This window comes from Embiotoca jacksoni, unplaced genomic scaffold, assembly GCF_022577435.1.
Source record: "Embiotoca jacksoni isolate LCO1_2020_lvr unplaced genomic scaffold, fEmbJac1.0.p SCAF_8, whole genome shotgun sequence".
NCBI classification, from domain to species: Eukaryota; Metazoa; Chordata; class Actinopteri; family Embiotocidae; genus Embiotoca; species Embiotoca jacksoni.
The window spans coordinates 1,603,755-1,627,887 of NW_027185436.1; the positions used below are offsets into that span (position 1 = coordinate 1,603,755).

Below are 24,133 nucleotides of genomic sequence, written 5' to 3' on the forward strand. Positions count from 1 at the left end.
GTTGGTTCTTTCCGGGGTGTATTTATATGTGTGTGTGTGTGTGTGTGTGTGTGTGTGTGTGTGTGTGTGTGTGTGTGTGTGTGTGTGTGTGTGTGTGTGTGTGTGTGTGTGTATTTACATGTGCAGTGTTCATCCAAATAAGTATGTGCATGCTGATCTGCAGGAATTTGCAGGGGATGGCCTCCGGACTTTAGTGCTGGCCTACAAGGATCTGGACGAGGAGTACTACAACAAGTGGAAACAGCGCCACCATGAGGCCAGCACTGCACTGGACGACAGAGAGAGCAAACTGGACCTACTGTATGAGGAGATTGAGAAAGATCTCTTGGTAGGGAAATAAAGGAAAATAAGTAACTCAGTGCATAGTAAAGCTCACAGTGTAAAAATTTGACTGGATTTTTATTTATTTGAATTTTGTTTCAATGCCCAGCATGCTGATTATGTGTCTGAATTTGTGTTTCCAGCTGCTCGGATCAACAGCCATAGAGGACAAATTACAGGATGGAGTACCTCAGACTATTGAGCAGCTGTCCAAAGCCGACATCAAAATCTGGGTTTTGACTGGTGACAAGCAAGGTACTTGCTATGTACCTTGATGATGGAATTTAGTTTATAATACATTACTTACTATAACTTTCCTTCATCAATAATAAAAAATAGATGGGCCATCTGGCTTTGACTGAGTTTTCAGCTGTTTCAATTTAACTTACTATATGAATTTTAAAATGGATGGCCAGCCTCAGACTAGCAAAACTAAAGGTGATAATCTGGCAAATTACTGCTCAGGTCACTTGCACCCATGTACTGTTCTATCATTTATGTATTTCTAATCCTGGCATGAATGCCATGCAGAATCATTGTTAGATGTTGTTCTTTATTTTGGGGAATACTTAGATGATTTTTTTATTTTTTTTTGGCATGCTTTTCAAATCACATTATTTATTGTCTATTTTCTCATGTTTTCTAATATTTGTGTTGCAGAAACGGCAGAAAACATCGGGTACTCGTGTAACTTGCTGCGGGAGGAGATGAACGAGGTCTTCATTGTTTCTGGCAACTCAGTTGAGGATGTCAGACAGGAACTAAAGTCAGAGAAAGCTTTCAAATAACTAATTTCAATTTATCCTGAAAACAAGTAAATCGTTTTTTTACGAGAAGTTTTATTTTCCTTTGGAGCAGAAATGCACGGACCTCCATGAAACCAGATGCAGCAGAGAATTCAGAGTTTTTACCAGAGAGGACTCTGGGTAAAGGTGTGAAAGTCGTCGCGGACGAGGTGGTTAATGGAGAGTACGGCCTTGTCATCAACGGACACAGTCTGGTACGTCATACAAACTCACTGCTTGCAATACACACTTCCTTTTGTTTAACATATTGGATTTTGAAACATTTGATTATGAACCTGATTAACAATTCTTAAATATGCAGAAGTAACCCAACCTTTTTAAAGGTATCATTAGTGCCGGGATTTTAATCTGTTTTGCTGAGAATCATATAATAATAAAAAAAAAATGATATCACAAAGTTTTACTACCTGTTTGCTTTGAAGCTCCTATTGTTTTTATTACTTTCTTCCTGTGTGGACGCATGCAGTTGCTCTGACTGCACAGTCAGACATCTGTGAAGTCAGTTGCACAGTCTTATGCACATATTTCATGTTTTTACTTTGTGTGTGTTTTGTTCATAATCTTTATGTTGCATGAACTGGAATGGCAGTCTGCTTTTTCTTTCATTTCTTTTATTACTGTCACCGGACTCCAAACCCACCCACAGTGGACTGTTATACAACTGTGATACAACAGTCCACTGTTGTATAATTTCTGCCTTTCATCACTTTCCTATTTCCCCGGCTGTTCCTTCAGGCGTACGCCCTGGAGCGCAGCATGGAGCTGGAGCTGCTGAGGACCGCGTGCATGTGTAAAGCAGTGATCTGCTGCAGGGTGACGCCTCTGCAGAAGGCTCAGGTGGTCGAGCTGGTCAAGAAGTACAAGCAAGCAGTCACGCTGGCGATCGGAGACGGAGCCAACGATGTCAGCATGATCAAAGGTACCAGCAGCGACACAGACAGCTGAGTCAAATTGTTCTCAGAGACACTCAGGTTTAATTTATGTTGTCATTTGTGGAAAATGCGCGTCAAACACAAATTACATTTGTAATGGTCCAAATACACAGAACAGAAATAGCTTAGAACTGAAATAATGAGTCAATTAATAGATTAGTTGATTGTCAAAACTTACTTAGTAGCTATTTGGATAATTGCATTTAATATGATCACCAAAGTGACAAAATGTATCAGTCCAGCCTCTCAAATATGAAGATTTACTGCAAATAATAATAATATCAACAATAATTTCTAGCACTGAAACTGTCAGTAATCAGACAGACAAAGTGTCAGAGTTACTGGTGAACATAGCATGGCATCATAGTATCATAGCATCATATTATCATCGTATCATAGTATCAAAGAGTTCATGTGCCTTACGTTGTAAAACTGCCCGCTGATGAGCTGAGTCACAGGCGACACCACCAGATGGCTTCAGTCTAGCTGAGACGGGCAAATTCACACTGCAGCAACTTTCGTCTGAAACATTCTAAAACAGTTTTGTCTCGTTGCGAATCTTTGGTCTAAAACATCCACTGTGTATAAAACTGGACGTAGGTCTGAAAGATGAGGCCGGTGAGTCAATACATTTTTTTGTGTTGTTAGCTTAAGTCACTCCTTCTTATTAGTTTTCTGGCGGCCCATCCGAAAATAATCCCGTCATGAAATACAAAATAAGCCTCAAAATTGCAGTGTTTTTGGGGGCGTGTCCGTGTCATTGATCGGCCCTTGGTTCAGTCACATTACAGCTGTTGGTGGGCGGGAACTAGCAAGATGGTTGCTGCTGGGTCTGAACAGGGCTTTACACTTTACAGCTGAATGTACTCATAATGTCTTCGTGGTACTCATCTTGTTTTGTTGCCATCTATTGGCCAAAATCTAGTGATACAATAAGTTGTACGACCTGATCTGCACTTTACCTGAAATATACAGCGAAAAGAATGCCTACGTTTTTTTCTTCAGAAATAGAAAATGCTTTTTTTCCCCAGAGAAACTTAATCAGCCTCTCTTGCTCCACTCAGCGGCTCATATAGGTGTGGGCATCTCAGGCCAGGAGGGCATGCAGGCCGTGCTGTCCAGCGACTACTCCTTCGCCCAGTTCCGCTTCCTGCAGCGCCTCCTGCTGGTGCACGGCCGCTGGTCATACCTGCGCATGTGCAAGTTCCTGCGCTACTTCTTCTACAAGAACTTCACCTTCACCTTCGTCCACTTCTGGTACGCCTTCTTCTGCGGCTTCTCTGCACAGGTGAAGTACAACATACACTCAAACATTTCCCCTGTGATACCTCACATACGACAACATTTATTACACACACCTTTTTCCCAGTCAGTCTCACATTTTCATAAACAAAGTCAGAATCTTTCTTCTTTCTTTCTTCCTTTAACATCTTCATCCTGCTGTAATTGTTTTTTTTTTTTTTTTGTTCTGTACTTTCTGTGCTGCAGCTGTTAAAGTTATTTGCAGTCAATCAAGAATTGTTCAACTTCATGTTTTTCACTTTGTTTGTAAAATAAAAATGTAAAAAAGAGGAAAGGAACAGGGCTATGAGCTGGAGAGATGCAAATTAGCATACTTTGAAAGAAAAAATGGAAATACAAAAAAATCACATGTACAAATAGAGGAATATCATGTTTGAAAAACTAAACATCATCACATTTGTTCTATATTTATTTTTAAAATTATTTTTTTTATTTTTAGCATTTGTCCAAACAACTTAAAAACAATAAGATATTTACAGCAGATTTACGGTGGAACTTTAACCAAACGAATACGAATAAACAATTATTATTAAAAAGAAATAAAGAAAAAAATAAACACACTCTGCAGCACCAGTCAGCTGAATAAAGAAGATAGACTTTAAAGCAGGATAATAAAGAAACACAAAGTATATTGTAATAACCACATAGTTGACCAATATATCAATAGTTTTGTTATAAATTGTGTCAATTGCAGCAAGTTTACAACAATATGTACTTTACATTATATAATAATCTATAAATTTACACAAATAACATTTATCTGTGGAAGGTGGAAATTAAAGGTCAATGTGTACTTGAATTGTATGTAAACATTCATTTTGTGCATTTTGCATTTTTGTTGAAGTTATTAAAATATTCTCTCCTGTTGTTTATCGTGTTTTTCAGACGGTTTACGACGAGTGGTTCATCACGCTTTACAATCTGATGTATACAGCGCTGCCTGTGCTGGGAATGAGTCTGTTCGATCAGGTATAGTGACGTGTTTATGTATGTGTGTATGTGCCAGAAAACAACAAGGCAGTCAGTGTAATTCTTTTCACACAAAAATGCAAGTTGACGGATACAATACATTAAAATGTCTCTGTCTCCCCCTGCTGGTCAGGATGTGAACGACATGTGGAGTTTCCAGCTTCCTCAGCTCTACGTCCCTGGTCAGCTCAACCTGTACTTCAGTAAGAAGGCCTTCTTCAAGTGTGCCCTCCACAGCGGCTACAGCTCCCTGGTGCTCTTCTTCATCCCCTACGCCGCCTTGCACGACACGGTGAGGGCTGACGGGAAGGACGTCGCCGACTACCAGTCCTTCGCCCTCCTCACTCAGACATGTCTGCTGTTCGCCGTCACCATCCAGGTACGAGGAAGCTTTTCTTATGGATTATCTTTTGTGTCGGTGAAGCTCAGAACTGAACGTGTATTTTCTAAACAAGTTTTCTGTCTGTTTCTGTAGTTGGGGTTTGAGATGTCTTACTGGACGGCCGTCAACACATTCTTTGTTTTGGGCAGTCTGGCCATGTACTTTGTTGTCACATTCACTATGTACAGTAACGGCCTGTTCCTCATGTTGCCATCAGCCTTCACTTTCATGGGTGAGTGATAAACTTTTTAACTCCGGCTGCTTCAAGCTTCAGTTCACTGAACTCACATGAAATAAATTATTTTGACATGTCTGTTGGTTAGTGACTGCATGTCTGCTGCTGCTCATTCTGTCATACAAAAGCTGGCAACGTAATTCAAATAAACTGAATTATACTGTCAGATACACTGTCTGAATTATATTCAGTGTCTTTGCAGAAGCAAAACAACAAAACTGGCTTGGCTGCAAACAGGCTCATCCTCTGCCCTTAAATACTCATCTGGACATTGTATGTAGCCGAAGTCATGTGATCAGTAATTGAACTTTTTCAGTCTTCACTAAGATGTCAACTACACTCTGGAAAACTATGAGAAAAGTCAGGTGATATGTGTCATCATTAGTTGAGCTTGGAGATAATAGGCATGACATCAGGGTCCAGCGGAGGTGATCTTTGTTCCTCATCCGGAACAAGAGGCAACAGTTTGATGTTTGAAGGCTTTACAAGTATATCTTTTTTAATTATGAATTTGATTGATTGTGTGTGTGATCGTTAACTAAATGGATTTCATTGTTCTAATCTTGTGTAAGATTTGTAGTTTCTTCTAAGGTGTCTCTTACAAACGAGATCTGAATGAGTCCTTTTTGTATCAACCATAACTTTTCTCCAGGACACACACACACACACCATGAGTACACTTTATAAAGACGAGTAACTCAGTGTCACTTCAGGTTTAGGTTTCTCTCCAAGAAAACATACTCAGGCCCGTCTACAGCAGTATTCATCATGTTTATATTATACAGAAGGTTGGAAAACAAATTCATTATTCATAATGATTTAATAAGCAGGTTTGTAGGTGGATTTTTTTTTTGGGGGGGAAGGTAGCAGTTGTCTCAAACAATAATGAATAATAATATGAATCAAGAATTTTTTATTTTTTTTATTTTTTATTGTCAGTCCTGTCCGTACTGCTGTTTGAATTGACTTGTCTATTTGATGTTACACATACACGAGTTAGATAGGAGTACTGTCCGCTCCGTAGGTGATTAAAGTCAATAAAAGATCCTCACAAGTGTAGAAATCTAAACCTGGTCTTGATTGTGTTTCTCCAGGAACAGCCCGAAACTGTCTGAGCCAGCCCAACGTTTGGCTAATAATTCTCCTCACCTCCATCCTGTGTGTCCTCCCTGTGGTCACCTACCGCTTCCTGTTGATTCAGCTCTGCCCCACCATCAATGACAAGGTACACGTGGCACCACTTTAATCTGCATCTTTACTGACGTTCAGCTGCACTTGTCTTGCACACCGTTGTCACCGTGTGTCGCACTGCGAGTGATGCAAGTAACCCGATCTGAGCCAGCAGAGCGTTCTGACCGAGACGCACCTAAACCACCTCCAAATGTGGTTTAGATCCAGATTGCAAAAATTGCATTTCATGTGGTTTTCTGCTGTTCAGACTTTTAAAAAAATCAATCTAGATGTGAGAAAAAAACTGATTTGGCTGGCAGTCTGAATATTGCCTTCGTCAAACAATAATATAAGTGACAAGATCGATTAATCCATTGACTGGCTTTCATGTATGAGTGTTCATTGTTCACACACGAGGGGGTGTCGTGCACTGTTCAGGACTGGGATTCAAACTGTGGCTCGCTGATGAGTTTTAATAGATATTTATTATTGTATAATCACAGTTTAATCACATTAAAAGTCTATTGACAGTACAGCAGGTTAAAGTTCGACTCATCGGTCTCCTGGCTGCCTGTACAAACAAATGTTTCCCCACAGGTGTCACCAAGTGTCTCAATTCCCCATTTTAACTTTGCCACAACTGCTCCAAACTTTCAGGTGATGTTCAAGGTGAGACAGGCCAAAGCGACACCTCCTCCACCGCCCCGACGCACCCGCATCCGCCGCACCAGCTCCCGCCGCTCGGGCTACGCCTTCTCCCACGCTCAGGGCTATGGGGACCTGGTGACGTCGGGTTGGTTCCTGCGGCGCCCTGCCTTGTCGCGGCCTTCAGGTTTACCCAACACGGGCCGCACCACCACGAGCTTCAGTCCCATGGGACGATCGGCTGGTTACAGCCCGACGGGACGGCCCCACGTCGCCAAGGCTCCAGATGTGGAGGTGACTTCATTGCAGATGTACAGGACTATCGCAGATCCCACCCTCTGACCAACTGCAAATTGGATTTTGCAATATGAATGTTTGGGAGCAAAATATACCACAGTGACTGCAGAGCTGCATGTTGCTGGCAGTCTAAACGCTTTAAAGCCATTTGCTGCGATGAAGGTCTTGCTCGGGCTTTCTAGAGAACTTCATGTCAAAGGTTTTTTTCACCATCCGTCTCTCATCTGCCCAGACGGCCGAGACAAGGTTTGAAAATGACTTTGGCTCCATGCATTTCATTCTGAAATGGTTTTATCAAAGGGAAACACAGCAACGTGTGGAGCCACTTTTTGATGGGAAGGTCTTTGTGACTTTGTGATGATTGTGAAGAGCAGAAACAGCAAATGACGGGCTGACAAATGAAATCTTCAGAAACGATAACAGGGTGATTGATTTTCAGATTGGAGGCACCACCGCAGGGAAACACTTTCATGTCATGAGAAGGACAGCGTGTCCTCATGTTTACAGACTGCCCAGACTTTCTTAATCCTGGGAGTCCAGATGCACAGCAGTGCTTTGTACGGAGGAAATAACCAGCAATGTTGCATAAAATGTTTGACATTTCTACCTTAAGAGGCTTTTTAAACATTTTACTTTCCTATCTTTAAAGCTGCATTTGCAGTTAGCACTTTGGCAGCGTTGCTTGGCAGCGGGAGATGTTTGACATCTCGGAAATGTGTCGTCAAGTGTTCACTCCAAACGCTCCTCTTCACAGCGGCTCAGTGGGGGAGAAGAGAAATGTCTTTGCCACCACAGGATTCAGCATTATTGACCCATTCGTCCTTTGAAGGACATTTGGACTTTTGCTCTTACAGTCTGTATTTCGTCCTGTTAACTTTAAGGGGTTTAAAAGTTGAGAGTAATAGTTTTATGATTGCTTAGAAAATCATCACAAGATGATCAACAAAATAAGAGAAAAAAAAAACATCTCCCTGCCACAAGTATAATATTTTTCAGACACATTTTTTTTAATTTTTTTATTGTAAAATACTTTGACAGTTACCAGCATCAAGCCTCTATAAAACTGACCGCATTATTACTTTCTGAGAAGGAACCACTCTGGTTGAACTACTCCCAACTCTGGGACGTATTCAACGTGTTGGAAATGGCTGCTTAGCTTTATCAACTACCAAAAACATAACAAACTGCTGAATTATTGTGAGGGTAGTTTGCATTAATGTTGGTCACAGTACACCAAAAACATCCCTTTAGCAGTTGTGCATTCGAAGCTCTATAATTTTATGTAAATGCTCAGTAATTCTTGAAGGAGTCAAACCATCCAACTAAACTGAATGTACTGTAACTGGATAATTTTATTTTTTGAAGATATATATTATTTATCTGTCATGTATATCCACTGGGACTGCGGGAGGATACCCGCCGAAAGGATTTAAAACAAATTTTATAACCTGGCAACCCAAACGTTTTGCTTTCCAGTGGCTTATTTCTGATCGGTCTCTTTACCAGACATTAAGAAACTCATTAGTTTTAACTAGGAAACAATTTATAAAGTGTTTCTTACTACAAAGTCTTTAAATCCTCTTCAGTGCAGTTTTACAGGAACATGGACTTTCTTTCATTGCATTAGAAAGAAACAGATGTTTATAAAGAAGTTTTAAGCAGCTCAGATGACTCAAACATTTTAACAGTTAAGTCGGTTTTAAAATGTTAAAAACTACAAATTTAAAGAAATGTCCCAATGGAACAGGTTTCATAATTTCAAAGTAATAATGTTTAATGTCTGATAGTTTCCTGCTTCTTTCTTTTCCGTGTCTCTTGGTATCCATGGAGATCATCAGTTTTTCATCCACAGTGGACTTTAAACCACTGAGCTGATGGAGGATGACTTGACATCATAAACGTGTAGAAGCAGCTGTAGTCTTTGAAACCTGAACATCTGGGATTGTTGTCCAGAATTGAATGTACCGACTCGAATCCTGGAGGTGAACCAAAGAGTTTTTTAAGGTCTTGTGTGTTGCAGTTTACTCTAAAGTGAAATTGTTGCTCATCATACAGAATTTGACGCTGGAAGTCAGTGTTGTGAAGCCTGATTTACACCACTGACAACACACATTATTTACTGTAAAGTGGTCGTCGTGGAAATATTTCAAAGTTTGTATTTACAGAAGAAACATTTACTCTATGTTTGTAAAACTGATGCCGTAATTGGATCTTTACCCAGCGCTGTTTTTCTTTCATTTTATTAATCAAGCGCAAAATCCAGTTCTTTGATATAGATATATCTCAGCATGTTGTATTATGACATCTCTCGCCATGACTCGGACTGTAACAAAAGGGATTTTTGACTGTTTAAAACTCGGACATGAAAAAAAAATGTTGTGAATTTTAGCTCTGCTCTTTCTTACAACCATTTTGTATCATTTTGTACCTTAAAACGTTTTTACTGCAATAAAAACATTTAAACAATCAACATGTTTCTACTTTTCTGTAATTGTCCTGAACGCAGTGATATTCTTCAAACTTGCTTACAAGAAAACAAATGAATTCACTGCAGTTTGTGTGACATGTGACTGGCAGGTCAAGCTTCTTTCTCACGGAGACATTTTTAAATTACATTGATGAGTAAATGCATTCAGAGCCACAGTGAAAACCGTGTTCCTGTTAGTTCTCTTGCTCTTATTAGAGTAAGACAATGGACGCCATTATTACTTATTAGTTCAACTGAAAACACATGTCTTATCAGAAACAAAATACTTCAGTCCTCACCATGCAGTACTGTAATAGGTCCATGTCTGCCGTTTCCCTGGCTTTCTGCATGTGGGAAACACCCGCCGTAGCTACGAAAAGACGACAGAAGAGAAAACCCCTCGAGTCCGTGAGAGCGGGGTTGGAAAAAGACTCATCGGCTGACATTTTGGCAACAGACCCTGGACCAGAAACGACTACGAGCAACAAGAGCACAATGCAAGAGAACCGTCACAGCTAGAACTACAGCAGTAGGTCACAAACTGCAGATGTGTGCATGCTCGGGGAGGAAAGTTACATCACAGTTGGGGTTGAGGATTCACCAAGGAAAGAAAAGGTGCTTAACAGAAGAGACAGAGGCTCCGCATTGACTACTTTCTGCAAAAAGGATCAAATCAGATGAGTGAAGCGCAGTAACTTGAGGCAAACCATAGTTTGCAGTGCATCAGCACCATTGTCACAGAGGAAGTAAACTCAAGCACAGAGATGACAACAGTGGTGAAACGCCACCCAACCTCCCGGACCGGCACTCGAGAAGAGGTTAGCCGGACACGAAGTACATGTGGAGTGGCCTAGTGCCACTGACAAGAAACTATGGGAAACCATCAACACTGACCTGGACCTCACCTTTGACCTGAGGGGGCGTGTCTTCATGACCTGTTTTCATGAAAGCAGCATACGTCTGTTTGATCAGCGATTTTTTTTTTCTTCTGGGTTTTCTTCCTTAATTTCCTTAACTGGAATTTATGGTCATAACCAGGCAAGTCCAAAAATGATTAATAAAAAAGTGCCCACACATGACGAATGCAGATGCTTCTACACAGCATACAGGACACACCGGCTCACTGAATGGTGGAGGAGTGTGAAAAGGATGTGAATTATACTCTAATTGAACACAATGGCTTCACAGTCACCAGAACTCAACAGAACTGAACACGTGTGGAGACTTTGGTGTTTGACAACGGTCTGCACCTCAGCACCAACTTCACAAACACCAAATGAGGAGTGTTTCACTTTTAGAGAATCTACAATCCCAAAGATGATGGAAAAGCAGGAAAAGAAAAAGAGTTTTGAGATGAGGAGACTCTCAGCCAAGAAAGCATTGAAGCTGTTCTTTAGACTAGTGGTGGCCCAAAGGAGGCAGTTTATAGTTTATTTCATAACCCCTTTTCTGATCTTCAAGGAGTATACAAAGTAAAGTAACTGGTATCAGTCTCCAGAGGAGATCATTTATATTTCCACCTGGAAGTACATGCAAAGTCACAGTGGAAAAGTCTTTCATTTAAATTTCTCTTTCACTCTCCTGTTAGTTCTGTTGCACCTGTAGGGGGACGATGGATGATGTTTTCTAAGAAAAATCTTCATTTTTAAAAGTAGAAGTTGTCAGACCTGTTATTAACATTACTTTAGTGGAGTAGGGTTAGGGTTAGAAACTAGTTCACTCTGAAGTAATGTTGAAGTGCAAAACACCAAAACATTAATTCAATATAATAATAATAGTTAAGTATCATGCAATTGTACTTATATACTGTATTTATATACATTATTTGTGTGCACCACTGATGAAGAGAAAGAAGACACAGAAGAAGCAGAGGAAGATCGAGGAGAATAAATCCTCTGATGCTGTAACTTCAACCAAAACTGGTGCTCTGAAAAAAGGTTTCCCAAATAGAAACAACCAAAAAGTTAAAATATTCAGACGGGTGAGAAAATGTTTCATGTCATATAAAGAACAGCTGAAAGTGTGAATGTGAGAATCCATCAAAAGTTTGAGTCTGAATTTGTGTCTGGAAGGAGAAACAGCAAACTTCCATATTGTCCGGTGACTTTCTAAGATGCCTATTTAAACAGTATTTACATCCACATTAATTTATGGGCTCTAGTCATGTATTTAAACATCTTTCAGTGGGCTATTTCAGTCATTATACCACTAAAGTGTCAACATGTCATTTTAAGTGGTAAAAGTTTATTTGTAATCATATAAATTTTTTTTTACACACATTAGTAGCACTCCACTGGGAACACAATCCTCAGATTATAGTTTCATGTTGCTGTTTCTTCAGAGTTTAAATGAAAATTAAATTTTTGTTCATATTCTTTTCCAGCAATAAATGAAGTCTGTTATTTGTTCTGTACCCACCATATAGAGCATCATTTGAAGTATCGTTAAAACTTTAAGGGAAAGTTGGGGTGACTTCTATTTGAATACTTCGCAAAACATCCCATCAGGCTGCACTGCATATCATTTGACCACAAGATGGTGCTCTATCTTCAGTAAACACATTTACACACTGTTTCTACAACCAAAGAAAGCGTTTAGATTAAAATCATTGGAAAGTGACACGTGGTTCTATTTACTCTGACAGTTATTTATATTTGAATCCTTCATTTTTAAATTGAGCTCTTTTTCCTTAAACTAATACAGGGATTGTGTGCTTTTCATTTGCAGGGAGTGAGTCTTCAGGAAAAGGCTACTTTCTATTTTTCCTTTTAACACTGACATAATTGTGTTCAAATGTCAGATTCAGTTACAAAATGCAACACGTGGGAATTCAGTTTTCAGAGTTTGACAGATTGAAGGAGTATCACCCTGGGGCCAAAGATTTGTATTCTTGCATCCAGTGTTCAGTCTTTGTGCACAAGTGACACAAGAGGTCTGAGTGCTGCTTGAAGACCGCTTGTCTTCTTCCTGGCTGCCTCTGTGTGCGTTTCTGCTTTGTCACAATTACACATAACATTTCTAGCATCACATGTTTCCACTAGCGGTGCCTCGTTAAAAGTCCTAATCTATACAGACGATAAAAACTCTTTCTGTGGTTAACCAATGACTTGCTGTCATATCTTCAGTCTTTTGTAATCTGTAAAGAACAAATATCCATTTTGTGTTTTTGATTGGTTTTGATTAGGTTTGCCAGTAAATCCATTTACTCCCATTTCCATCTGAATGTGATGCAACGAAGGAGAAACTACACAGAAAAACAGGAGAGTTAGGACATTTTTTTGTTGTTATTTTAATCTAATTTATCTGAGCATTAATGAGTAATGTCAAATAGAAGCCAGATGTAAACTTAATTAGTATTTCCCTTCATATAAAACAAGTTTAATTGTTTAAGTGGTTTCTTTTTTTCACTTAAAAAACCCCAAGTAGCCTAAGGGATATCAATAAGCAACTGTGTCACTTCATTGTATTTATTCTTTTTCATATTTAAATACGTTTACAATTATTAGTGAAATTGCCTTCATCTTGTTTGAATCCCATGCAGACTTATATTGCATGAATTTGAATTTAAATTAAAAATAGGCTATTGGAGTTGACATTTCAATGTTACATTCAAGCCTTTCTTAGCACGTCAGTTTATTTACTGTAAGCCATTTTGCTGCATAACATCAGACAGAGATAAAACACATCAGACAGTATTAAAACAAATTAAGCCTTTATTAACAAATTCAGTAATAGAAATAGAATTAAAAGAAATTGCAAACGATATTAACAAAAAAAAAACTGAAAAAAATGACAAAATCAGAGAGTAAATAAAATCCTTTTTGTTACGCTCTAAAATTTATGTTTAAGAGATTATAAAATCAGAAAACACGTAGTGAAAGTTAGAAACTCCACGCTGTCCACCTTAAAAGCAAAATTATCAGTCGACCTTAAAAGACAAAACAGAAGGACTAGGTCAAACTTTTTGAGTGACGTCGCCTCTGCTGATTGGCTGAGTTGCGGTATGCAAATTAAGGGGTGGGCTTGTAGCAACGAGTAGGTGACGTCAGTTCCCCCGTTGGCAGAGAGCGAAACAAACATGGCGATAGACTCGAGTGGACGGAGGTTTATGCTAACTTTCTTCGCGTTTTATTGTGTTTTTGCGAGCAGCCAGGCCGAGGCGGCGGTCTCAGACTCAAGAAGTACCACTCGGATACTCGGCATGAGGCTGGAGAGGAGCGACAGACCGGCCGAGACCACCAAGTTCGGAGTTATCCAGGTGACCGAGGGCAGCAACATCTGCTTCAGGTTCTACGGGCTCCACTTGTTCCCAAACAGCTCGGAGCTCATCAGGTTCGCGGAACTGTACTCGAGTGACAAAGAGGATGACGCTTTCGGCGCGCTCGTGGTCTCGTCCAACAGGACTTGTCCCGAACACACGATGGATATAGCTGTGAAAGGGGACATGGATGTAAGCAACCAAAACACCGCCGGGGTGGTCAGCCTCAGCATCAAGCAGCTTCGGAAGAGCGAGGTGGTCAAAGTGTTCGGCTTGTGCGTCTTCGACGTCCAGGAGCAGAAGTGGTACCTGCTGGACGAGAAAGACGGCAGACTGCGGGTGGTGGAGGAGAAGAAGTCCCTGATGCCCATTTGGCTGCAGGTGATTCTCATCTCCTTCCTGCTGGTTCTGTCCGGCATGTTCAGCGGGCTCAACCTGGGGCTCATGGCTCTGGACCCGATGGAGCTCCGCATCGTGCAGAGCTGTGGCACGGAGAAGGAGAAGAAGTACGCGCGGAAGATCGAGCCCATTCGCCGGAAGGGCAACTACCTGTTGTGCTCACTGCTCCTCGGCAACGTCCTGGTCAACACTACCCTCACCATCCTCCTGGACGACCTCACCATGTCCGGCATCGGTGCTGTGGTCGCCTCCACCGTCGGCATCGTTATTTTTGGTGAGATTGTCCCCCAGGCGCTGTGCTCCCGGCACGGCCTGGCGGTCGGGGCCAACACCATCATGGTCACCAAGCTGTTCATGCTGTTGACTTTCCCGCTGTCCTGGCCCATCAGCAAGCTCCTGGACTGCGTGCTGGGCCAGGAGATCGGCACCGTGTACAACCGAGAGAAGTTGGTGGAGATGTTAAAAGTGACCGAGCCGTACAACGACCTGGTCAAAGAGGAGCTCAACATGATCCAAGGAGCTTTGGAGCTCCGGACCAAAACAGTGGAGGACGTCATGACGCCACTCGGCAACTGTTTCATGATCCACAGCGACACCGTGTTGGACTTCAACACCATGTCCGAGATCATGGAGAGCGGATACACGAGGATACCCGTGTACGAGGACGAGCGCTCCAACATCGTGGACATCCTCTTCGTCAAGGACCTGGCCTTCGTGGACCCGGACGACTGCACCACCTTGAAGACCATCACCAAGTTCTACAACCACCCGATCCACTTTGTCTTCCACGACACCAAGCTGGACTCCATGCTGGAGGAGTTCAAGAAAGGTTTGTGGAAGTATTATAGTGTTGTCGTGTGTCACCGGCAGAGTGAGGGTGAACCTCTCCATCGGTTTTGTCGTTGTCCGAGCAGAGTAATGGCCGTTTGTGTCCACAGGGTCGAGTGTCACTGCTCCAAAGTGTGTGTGAAGCTGTCACTGGAGCTTCACACACACTTTGGACATAAACCCATTTTTGAGGCTGTAGTGTGTTTTATGTTCCTCTCTCTTAGAGCCCAGTTTCTCTCTTTGCTCAACGTCTCCATGATTTTTTTTTTTTTTTTACTTTCCAATGACCTGATTTAGTTTTAACTGATGGATGCGGGCAGTTGAGACGGCAATGTGGCCGCGGTGTGTTCAATCCAGTTTAGTGAGTTTTAACTGTGAGGTCATAGCTGAGCTTGACATTTGACCTCTCGGTCGGCGTGGGCCAAGCCGTAAGAGAAATGTTTATCTTGGGAATGAGTGATGCACAGATTTATCCTGCCTGCAGCCCGGCAGAGAAAAGCCCCAAAATAGCAACTGTTGCTGAGTTTGTTATTGCGCACGCTGAGCTTATATGACTCCGGTTACTACGCGCATCGAGCACTTTATTAAGAGGCCGCCTCTCCACGGCAGACTCCCTCTTGCATTGAGTGTTATATATAAAAGACGTATTAGTTTGAAGTGGGTGTGAAGTCATTCAAGTTCCCATCTTCATCATCTCCTATATTTAGCCTATCGACATTCATGTTGGAGTTACCACGGAGAGACGAGGTTAATTTCTAACAGTCCAAACTAAAAAAAAACCAACTAAAAAACCAGCCTTTCACAAGGTGATGAAATCTAAAGCTGTACGTCACACAGAAATGACTTTGCTGCCAACGGATGTTGAGTCTTTGTCAGATATCAAATGGAACCTCAGTCAGGTTTGTGATGATTTCAAAAACACTTCTCGGTTTGACTTCTCCCTTTTGCTTTGCACGCACACACACACACACACACACACACACACACACACACACACACACACACACACACACACGCACACTCACTCACTCACACTTGTGCACAAACTGACATATTCACTCTCACTCTCTCTCAGGAGGACGTACACACACACTGACTCGGGGATATATTTTCTTTTCTCAGGCATCTTGTCTCAAAGTTACAGACATTGGACGCACACGCTTGCCGTGTCTGCGTGTCGGCACGCTGAGGAACGAGTGATCGCCTCTCTGGCTCTGAAGTCGCATCGGTGTCTCGACTGTAAGACGTAGTAATACAGTCACAGCGCCGCGTTTCACCAAACGCATATCAGCAGAATGCTCTTATTTCCGTCTGTCGCTGCTGCTTATCGCTTCAATCAACAGATGAAAATTGTATTTTGTAGTTTCTGTGGTCGTGCACGATGTGACATTTGGCCAAGAAAGAGCTCTGCAGCTCTTCTAAGTGTGTTTGGCTGGCAAGGTGGGAGGCTTTGGCATCAGGCGGCAGTGCCTACACACACACACACACACACACACACACACACACACACACACACACACACACACACACATTAATCTGGCTGCACAGAGTTGAGACTAATCTACACGGGCTCAAAGCTTGACAAAGAATCTGAGAATGGACTCAGTCACTGTGTATATAGTCGTGTCGAAGGTTGTCGCAATGGAGAAAGCTCTCTGTGTTGGTGGTGGAAGACCTCAAAGTTATAATGAAACAAGGCATGGGTGAACAGGGCCCGGCTGTTTGCCTTTTGTTGACTGTAAATCATACAACATTGTTGAGACTGCTTGTGAATTAACTGCAGTATTGAGCTTTTTAACCCTCTGAAGCCCATTCATTGTTTCTGCTCCTGTCACTTCACTGCACCAGCTCGTGCTGCACCTCTATGGAAACAGCAGCGTCATGGCTGGAAGTAGGAACAACTCAAACATGTCTTTTGTGCAGTGTAACACAGTTCTAATGTCATAAATCATAAAATATTTTTATTTTTTTATTTCTTTGATAATTTAATTTGACAAAAGTTGAAAAAAAATGGCATCTGTATGTAGAAAATGTTTCAAGTTCCAACAATTGTTCCCAATATTGGGGGGAAAAAATGGGGCTCCACGCGCTACACGTACATACATGTTCAACTATTTCCATTTTTACAAACCCTCTGTGCTCTCAGTCATCTGCTCGGTGCTCCGTTCTGCAGTTCAGTCAAAAAGTCACTGAATGTTTGTCGTGTCCGTTGGTCTGAGCCGAGTTCTTCAAGGCTTCAGTCGGCCAGAGGAGCAGACTTTAGTTTTTAAACAGGATGCTGATCGTGCTAACGATTTATTTTTGGTAAAATTTTAAATAAATAGATAAAATATCACTCTTTTAAACTCCGATTTGATTAGTTTTCCTGATGGAAGTGTTCACTGAATATTATTAGTGTAATGGCCACCGTAAATTTGACAAATTGACAATAATTGACATTTTTATTGTTTGTTGCTGTGATAAGTGGTGTCATTTTGGTGATTTGTTTTTTAATGTATTTATTTATTTTAAAGCTAACATGCCTCAAAACCTGCAAGTGAGCTGCAGGGTTCAGAGGGTTGACTACATTAAAATATCAAGGAAAAGGATATTGTTGTGTCAGCAGGATGATATGAATATTGTAAAGTTGTTCAGTTGTAAGCATTTTAACACCACGATGTGAAGACGACTCCAAAGTAGTTGCTGCATCTTGCACAGCTTTGAAGCAACTTTAATGACATCCCAGTCATGTAATGTGATGGAGGAGTCTGCATCTGCTCCGTAGCTCTTAAATAGGAAAATAAAAAGCTCAAAAAACAATTCATGCAATCATCTGACGGAGTCAGTCCACCTAAAAGTGGTCTGTGTATTATCGGGAAAGTTTTACATGCGTCTTGTAGCTTAACGGATAATGAGTGGAAATAACAAAAGTATACATTATTTATCGTCATGAAGAGCCTGATGCCATATGTTTCTCGTATGTTATGCATGGTTCTCCTCAGTGTGCCTGTTGTAGTGGCTATTCTGAGGAACTGTCCCTTCACCGAGATCTGACTCATCAAAGTTAACATTTCAAATGTGCAGGTAAATTCCCATTTTATTTTAAAATACCGCACAGTAACATTACTGAAAGGTATCCGTGATCCAAATGTGCAAACGCTACTTATTTAAAGCTTCTAATGTGATGAGAGGAGATGAAGAGGGTGGAGATGCAGACTGTTTACGTTTGCTCCACTCAAAGAAATGAATAAGATGCACGTCTCTATGTTAGAACAGAGCTTCATATTGCAGTATTTAGTTAACAATTACGGGGTTTGATATGCATTCGTGGTTTCTGGTAAAAGTGATCTATTTCCTGCCATTCAGCTTCGGTTTACAGACCGGGCTGGATTTTTACTGGGGAAATCCACCGACAGCACACAAGAGTTTCTTCTTGTGGCAATTAGGCAGGAAAAAACCCGACGTCTGGTCCGATCGGGAACTCGGAAGAGAATCCAAAGTATTGTTTTTAGGGTGTCAGCGTTCCCGCCTGTGGTCAGATGGAGGTGGGCTGCGTTGACGTGGTTACGTACGGCCTTCATGTCCTGCCAGCCCCCCCGCCTCTCCTCTGATCCGACTACCCGCTTGCATCTCGAGTTCCTCTCGCTTGCTTCTTAGCATCGGTTGCCACGGTGATGGCATCCTGCAGCGGCAGTGTGTGGACGCAGGTTGGGCTCTGTACGAGTTTGACAATAAGACATTCAGTGTGTGTGCGTGTGTGTGTGTGTTGTGTGTGTTGTATACTCGCATAACTCGTCAAGTCAACATGACGTGACCTTTCAGACAGACTGTGAAGTGACCTTATTAGTCACGATGAAATTTTAATGACGCGCTGACTGTCATCGCAGGAAATGAGAACAGCAGGCATAACAAAAAAAAAACAAGGAAACTTCTTTTATACAAGCATTTTTTTATCGGACGGTGCCGTTTATGGAAAGTAGTGGAACATGTTGAGGGGCGCACTGAGATCGGCTGAAATGACTCGTTCCTCTTAAATGTGACGACTGAAAATCGAGGCTAAAATACTGAACTCGCCCGTTTGTGCTTCTCGTGTTATCAACATCACACGGCAGGTTTAACTTCATGCCCGCTGGACATCAGGCGTAATTTAGAAAACACACAAACACAAGTGAACCATGAAGTCGCGGGAGGCGCTCTGTCAACAGACCGTCACATGTCGTGCCCTCAGGTATGTTTTATATCGGCCTCCGTTTGGACCCTCGGGACTCCGTCTTTCTTTGATCATACCGGGATGATATCAAGAAAAAAAAAAAACGCAGGAGAAAATCTTTGTACGCATTTTTTTTTGTGGTGGTATTACACGTTTTCATTCATATTGATTGCGACAAAAAGTCACAGTTCATATAAAAACAAAACTCATTTTAGGTTTTATTTAAGATTCGGCTAACTCACTTGCATTTGCTTCTCGCACGTCATTAAGATCGGAAGTTTTTGTTTGCTTTTGAAAAATTAGAACATTATTTGAACCCAAGTTGAACGTCTCGTGAGAACGTGCTCGATGTTTGTCTGAGTATTTCAGTTGTTATTCAATAATTGCTGCTCTACTGGTTTTCAGGAGCAAAAGTGACGTCCGTTTTTTGTTTTTTTTTGGCTTTCTCTTGAGTTGTAGGATGGACACCGTCGTGGGTGAAGCTCCCCGGATTGGTTGATTGGATGTGAGTGGGCGGGCCTGGGACTTCCACACTTAAACACAACACACCAGCTTAACGTTCAACTCTGAGCCCTTCAGGAAGCGTTTTGTTTGTGGTTGTCAGGACCGTCTACGTTGTCTGCAGTTTATCTGTGTTTGGGTGATTCTCCGGCCGCCCCGCCCGGTCTGCAGGACTCCGCTGTGGTTTCATGACCGTTTGTCTGTTGGGCAGCTGTGTTTCTCCAAAACAGATTCATTTGCCAACGGGTGGTTACTGTTAGCGTCTTTTAATGATTTTTTTTCTTTTTTTCTTTCAGATTCTAACACAGTTGAGTTAAGTTAAGAGTCACGTTGCTTTAACTGTAAGATGTGAACATTCTTAATATTTTGGACCAGAAATTGGAGCTCACGACACTTGTAATGATTCTCCGGCGATCTAGAGACCAAACTCATTCAGGCAATTGAAAAAATAACCGAGAGATGAAGCGAAACAGTTACAGCTGAGTCGGACGCGGTTGGAAGCTCCGTATAAAGTTTCCTGAAGTAAACGCCCTCGAGTTAACAGTTTTGTAGTATTCTCATCAAGTACTGCGTGAAGTAAAGTACTGTACAACTAAGACTGTCTACAACTAGTGGATGTTACAAAGGGTTGTATGTAGGTCTGTGAAGCCCTGATCATGTGCCGCACCAGAACACATGATGGCACCTCCTGATAGCAACAAGACCAACTCCTGTTTCCATTATGAAAAACTCAAGAAGATCCCATCAGACCTGTTTTAAAGGAAGCGAGCGCGGGATGCGCAGTGCTTTACTTGCATGAAGTACAGCAGACCAGCTTTTCTGGTATGTTTGCGGTGCGGTCTCAAATTGTGAGGATCATCGTGGACTCTTTCAGAAGAGGACGTTTCCATCACGCAGACACGTTGCCGCAGAAACCGCGAGTCGGCCTTTAGAGTCGTCTCTTAGGCAGCCTCCCTTTTGTTTTTCTTCTTCTTCATTGACTCAAAACTTAACTGTTCACTTCATCATGTGTTCTGACAGGTCGGCATCCGCGACCTTTGTCCTGCTACCAATGCACACACACCTTCAGGTGCGCACACACTCAAACACTGCTCGGCTTGTGACACTCCCTGTACAGACACGCACGTCTTCACAGCTTTACATCAGAGCTCATTCATTCACTGCATTTCCTTCTCGACTCCTTGCTGGAACTGTTAATCTAAATGTAAACGTAATCTCAATTTTTAAACCAACTTTGAACCGACCTCTTTAAGATGTAGGAGACCAGCGATAAATCCTTTGTTTGCTTCTCTTCAAGCATAAAGAAAGTTCAAGTTTAATGACTTTGAGTAAAGATTACTCAATCTGGGCCTGATAGGGCTGACGGAGTCTCACCACCTCCTCACCTCCTTTTGTGTGATGGGTGTGTCTCTATCTCACTCTGTCCTTCGTCTCTGTGCCCAGATTCCCCTATGTCTGTCTCTGTCTCGGTCTCTGTCGGCCTATGTGTCTCTCTCTGTCTCTGTCACTGTCTGTCTCTGTCACTCTGTGTCTGTCTCTGTCTCTCTCGGTCTCGGTCTCTCTGTCTCTGTGTCTGTCTGTCTCTGTCGGTCTCGGTCTCTCTCTGTCTCGATCTCTGTCTTGGTATGTGTCGGTCTCAGTCTCGGTGTCTCTCTCTCTCTCTCTCTCTCTCTGTCTCTCTCTCTCTCTGTGTCTGTCTGTCTCTGTCTCTGTGTCTGTCTCTGCCCATCTGTTTTTGATGTTCTGGGTGTTTTGACTGCAGGGAGGACTGGTCTCTGTTACCCTTGATAGCGTTTGGATTTGCTGAAACACTGTCAGTTTTACAACTGGTAAGACTGATAGTGTTTCAGCAAATCCAAACAGGACAAACTCTATCTTTCATGAAGCAGTTAGGAGGTTATGCAACAACGGCTACGTTCAAATTAAAGCTGGAAGTGTGCCAGTCTGGTGAAAACATGGTCGGACCAGCAAACTGAGAATCTTCCACATAACTGAACACTCTGGAAACATTTTCTAATCCCTCCTAAATTATTCACTAAAAGCTGTTTATGAATAAATTTGAGGTGGGAAATGGGTCATGCAGCTGCAGAATTATACTTTGTTTTATTAGTTGTTAACAATTCATCAGTTGTGAGAGGACTTATCCAATCCCTTTGTTGCATGTTCAGTGTGTATTTGTGCCTTAACATAATCATATCTTAATGGATATGATTATGATAATTGGAAACGAGGCCTCTGGATATGAATTTGATTTGATTTGATTTTTTGATTTTATACACTTTATTAATCCCCGAGGGGAAATTTCTTCACTACAGCAGGGGGGCTCTCAGGGGGGAGCTGCTGCAGCAGGCTGCCACTAGCGCGGCGCCAGGTAACCTGACCTGAGGTGCATGTTTTTGGATGATGGGAGGAAGCCGGAGAACCCGGAGAGAACCCACGCAAGCACAGGGAGAACATGCAAACTCCACCTATTTCTACACAAAACATTCGTTTTTCTATAACTTATTGCTGAGATGTGACCTTTTAATAATGTGCTTTATACAGAATATGAGATAACTAACCAGATGGCTCTCAAAAGCATTCTCCACCACTGCCATTTTTCTGCAGGTATTTGTGTTTGTACATGCAAATATTTGGCTTTCTATTTCTATGAGGCAGCCTCTCAGGTGATCTGCTGAGTCACGGAGAGTCCACACATCCACATTCATTCACTCACTCACACTCCTGTCAGCTGGCTTTCCTGTCTGTAGCTCCTGGATTGCATTTGTGGAAGATAAAACCTCTGTGGTTGAGTTAGATCTGCAACCAGGTTGACTCTTGTCTGTGACAACATTCAACTACTCGGGCAGAACAATATTTTCTCTCCTAAATGGGTTCGGTGTCAGCGAAGAAAATATATTCTTACTTTATCTTTATTTTTAGACTTTAAAGCACATTTCCTTTTAAAGCTAAGCACATTTCTGTCACAGCTCATTCTTAGTCATATTTTAAAATATTTGATTTTATGTTAAGGTAAATCATTAAAAACAATAAATAGGATTGTTGAAAATGAGCATAATCATCATTCCTCTATATTTCTATTTCAAGGGAACTCAAAGGTCTTCTCACCCAGACTTGAGTGTGACTCCACCTCATCTCATACAATCAGCAGCTGGAAATCAGTTGCAACCAACTTTCCCTCTGATTATTTCTGCGTCCTTATCGGCCCGCCTGCTGCTTTTCTCTCTTTTCCTGTCTTGTCGGTGTAGCTTAAAGTGCTGACTGTGCGGCTGCAGTCCTCTCAACTCCAAATTAGCACCGATGTTTAGTGTGTGTTCGTGCATATGTTACATCACAACACTTCCAGACTGTGCGCCGCAATCATATCAGTCAGCATGAAGAAAGAGCAACTCGGCAGAAATGTATTGATGTCCCCAAACACAAGCGCCCAGAGCTGTCTCGGCCTTTTGTTTGAATTGCACATCATATTGCATAATGCCGGCCCTGATATAAACACAGTGTTGAGATTCATTTTATTATCTAAACACAAACAGCTTGATATGAACTTGCACTAAATAAATGCTGTACAACTAACAAAGAGAATAAAGTCAGGTTATCTGTCCCCAGTTTGAGCGTTCAGCAGTTTTTGATGCAGATGTTATGAACAGATTAGTGTCATGGTTTATTTCCCACCCATGACTGTCAGTACTAAGACTGCTTTCAGTTCGACAACGGCTCCAGAAATGTGCCTTTGTTTGAAAGTGACAGTGGAGGCAGACAGGAAATGTGGATGAAGAGAGCAGGGAAATGACGAGCAGTAAAAGTCTGGCCAGTCGGGAATCGAACCGGGGACTCGCTGCTCAGAGCGTGTCGTGCCCTAATCACTGGGCAGCAGTCACATTGCCCCTAGTTTGTTGGTTATCAATCGAATACTCGTTTGTTCTTTAAAAAACAAAGAAAAGAAACGAAAGAAAAGTACAGCTTGTTATTATTTGAACCAGAATCCCAAACCAAAGATTCACCGACAAAAACACCCGAGAAAACTCCCAAAAAGTCAAAAGTAAAAGCTGAAACTAATAGTTTTGGCATTTTTTTCTGAATAAAAGAACTTAAATTATTTATCAATGGTTGACCAATTCTTGTGTTAAAGATGCAGACTGGACGCTAAAAAAGTAAAAGTGGTATTATATTAAAGGATCGGCCGGGCTAGCCCGTTAGCATGCTAACTTCCGTAGATGTTTCTGCAGCACATTCTGTGCTTAATTTTAGTGCATTTTAAATGATTTAAACTAAATATCTTATATATTTAATCCACTAATAGTTCCAGCTCCAGTGGGCTCCTTATTTTCGCTAACATTAGTGTATTGGTACCACATGGTCCTCGTGGAGACTACGGCCATTTGCAGAACCACGCTTTTATCTCGACACAGCCCAGTCCAGTGTCCTCTGGTCG

General features: G+C 41.8%; 2 protein-coding genes across 3 annotated transcripts in view; both read left to right on the forward strand.

Annotated features, from left to right (window-relative positions):
* Window positions 1-9,503, forward strand: part of LOC138191734 (phospholipid-transporting ATPase ID-like) — a 44,769-nt gene extending 35,266 nt beyond the window's left edge. Inside the window, exons 18-28 of the mRNA XM_069138712.1 lie at window positions 164-328; window positions 465-576; window positions 982-1,087; window positions 1,180-1,321; window positions 1,863-2,046; window positions 3,124-3,347; window positions 4,247-4,330; window positions 4,464-4,709; window positions 4,806-4,944; window positions 6,042-6,172; window positions 6,775-9,503. Of these exons, the coding sequence (XP_068994813.1) occupies window positions 164-328; window positions 465-576; window positions 982-1,087; window positions 1,180-1,321; window positions 1,863-2,046; window positions 3,124-3,347; window positions 4,247-4,330; window positions 4,464-4,709; window positions 4,806-4,944; window positions 6,042-6,172; window positions 6,775-7,104 (1,863 nt within the window). The 3' untranslated portion in view covers window positions 7,105-9,503. The remainder of the gene's footprint in view (window positions 1-163; window positions 329-464; window positions 577-981; window positions 1,088-1,179; window positions 1,322-1,862; window positions 2,047-3,123; window positions 3,348-4,246; window positions 4,331-4,463; window positions 4,710-4,805; window positions 4,945-6,041; window positions 6,173-6,774) is intronic.
* Window positions 9,504-13,603: 4,100 nt separating this feature from the next.
* The window catches only part of LOC138215835 (metal transporter CNNM4), a 48,075-nt gene continuing 37,545 nt past the window's right edge, over window positions 13,604-24,133 (forward strand). For both annotated transcript variants that reach the window (XM_069178256.1, XM_069178257.1), the window contains exon 1: window positions 13,604-15,012. In XM_069178256.1, coding sequence (XP_069034357.1) covers window positions 13,605-15,012 — 1,408 coding nt within the window. In that variant the 5' untranslated portion in view covers window position 13,604. The remainder of the gene's footprint in view (window positions 15,013-24,133) is intronic.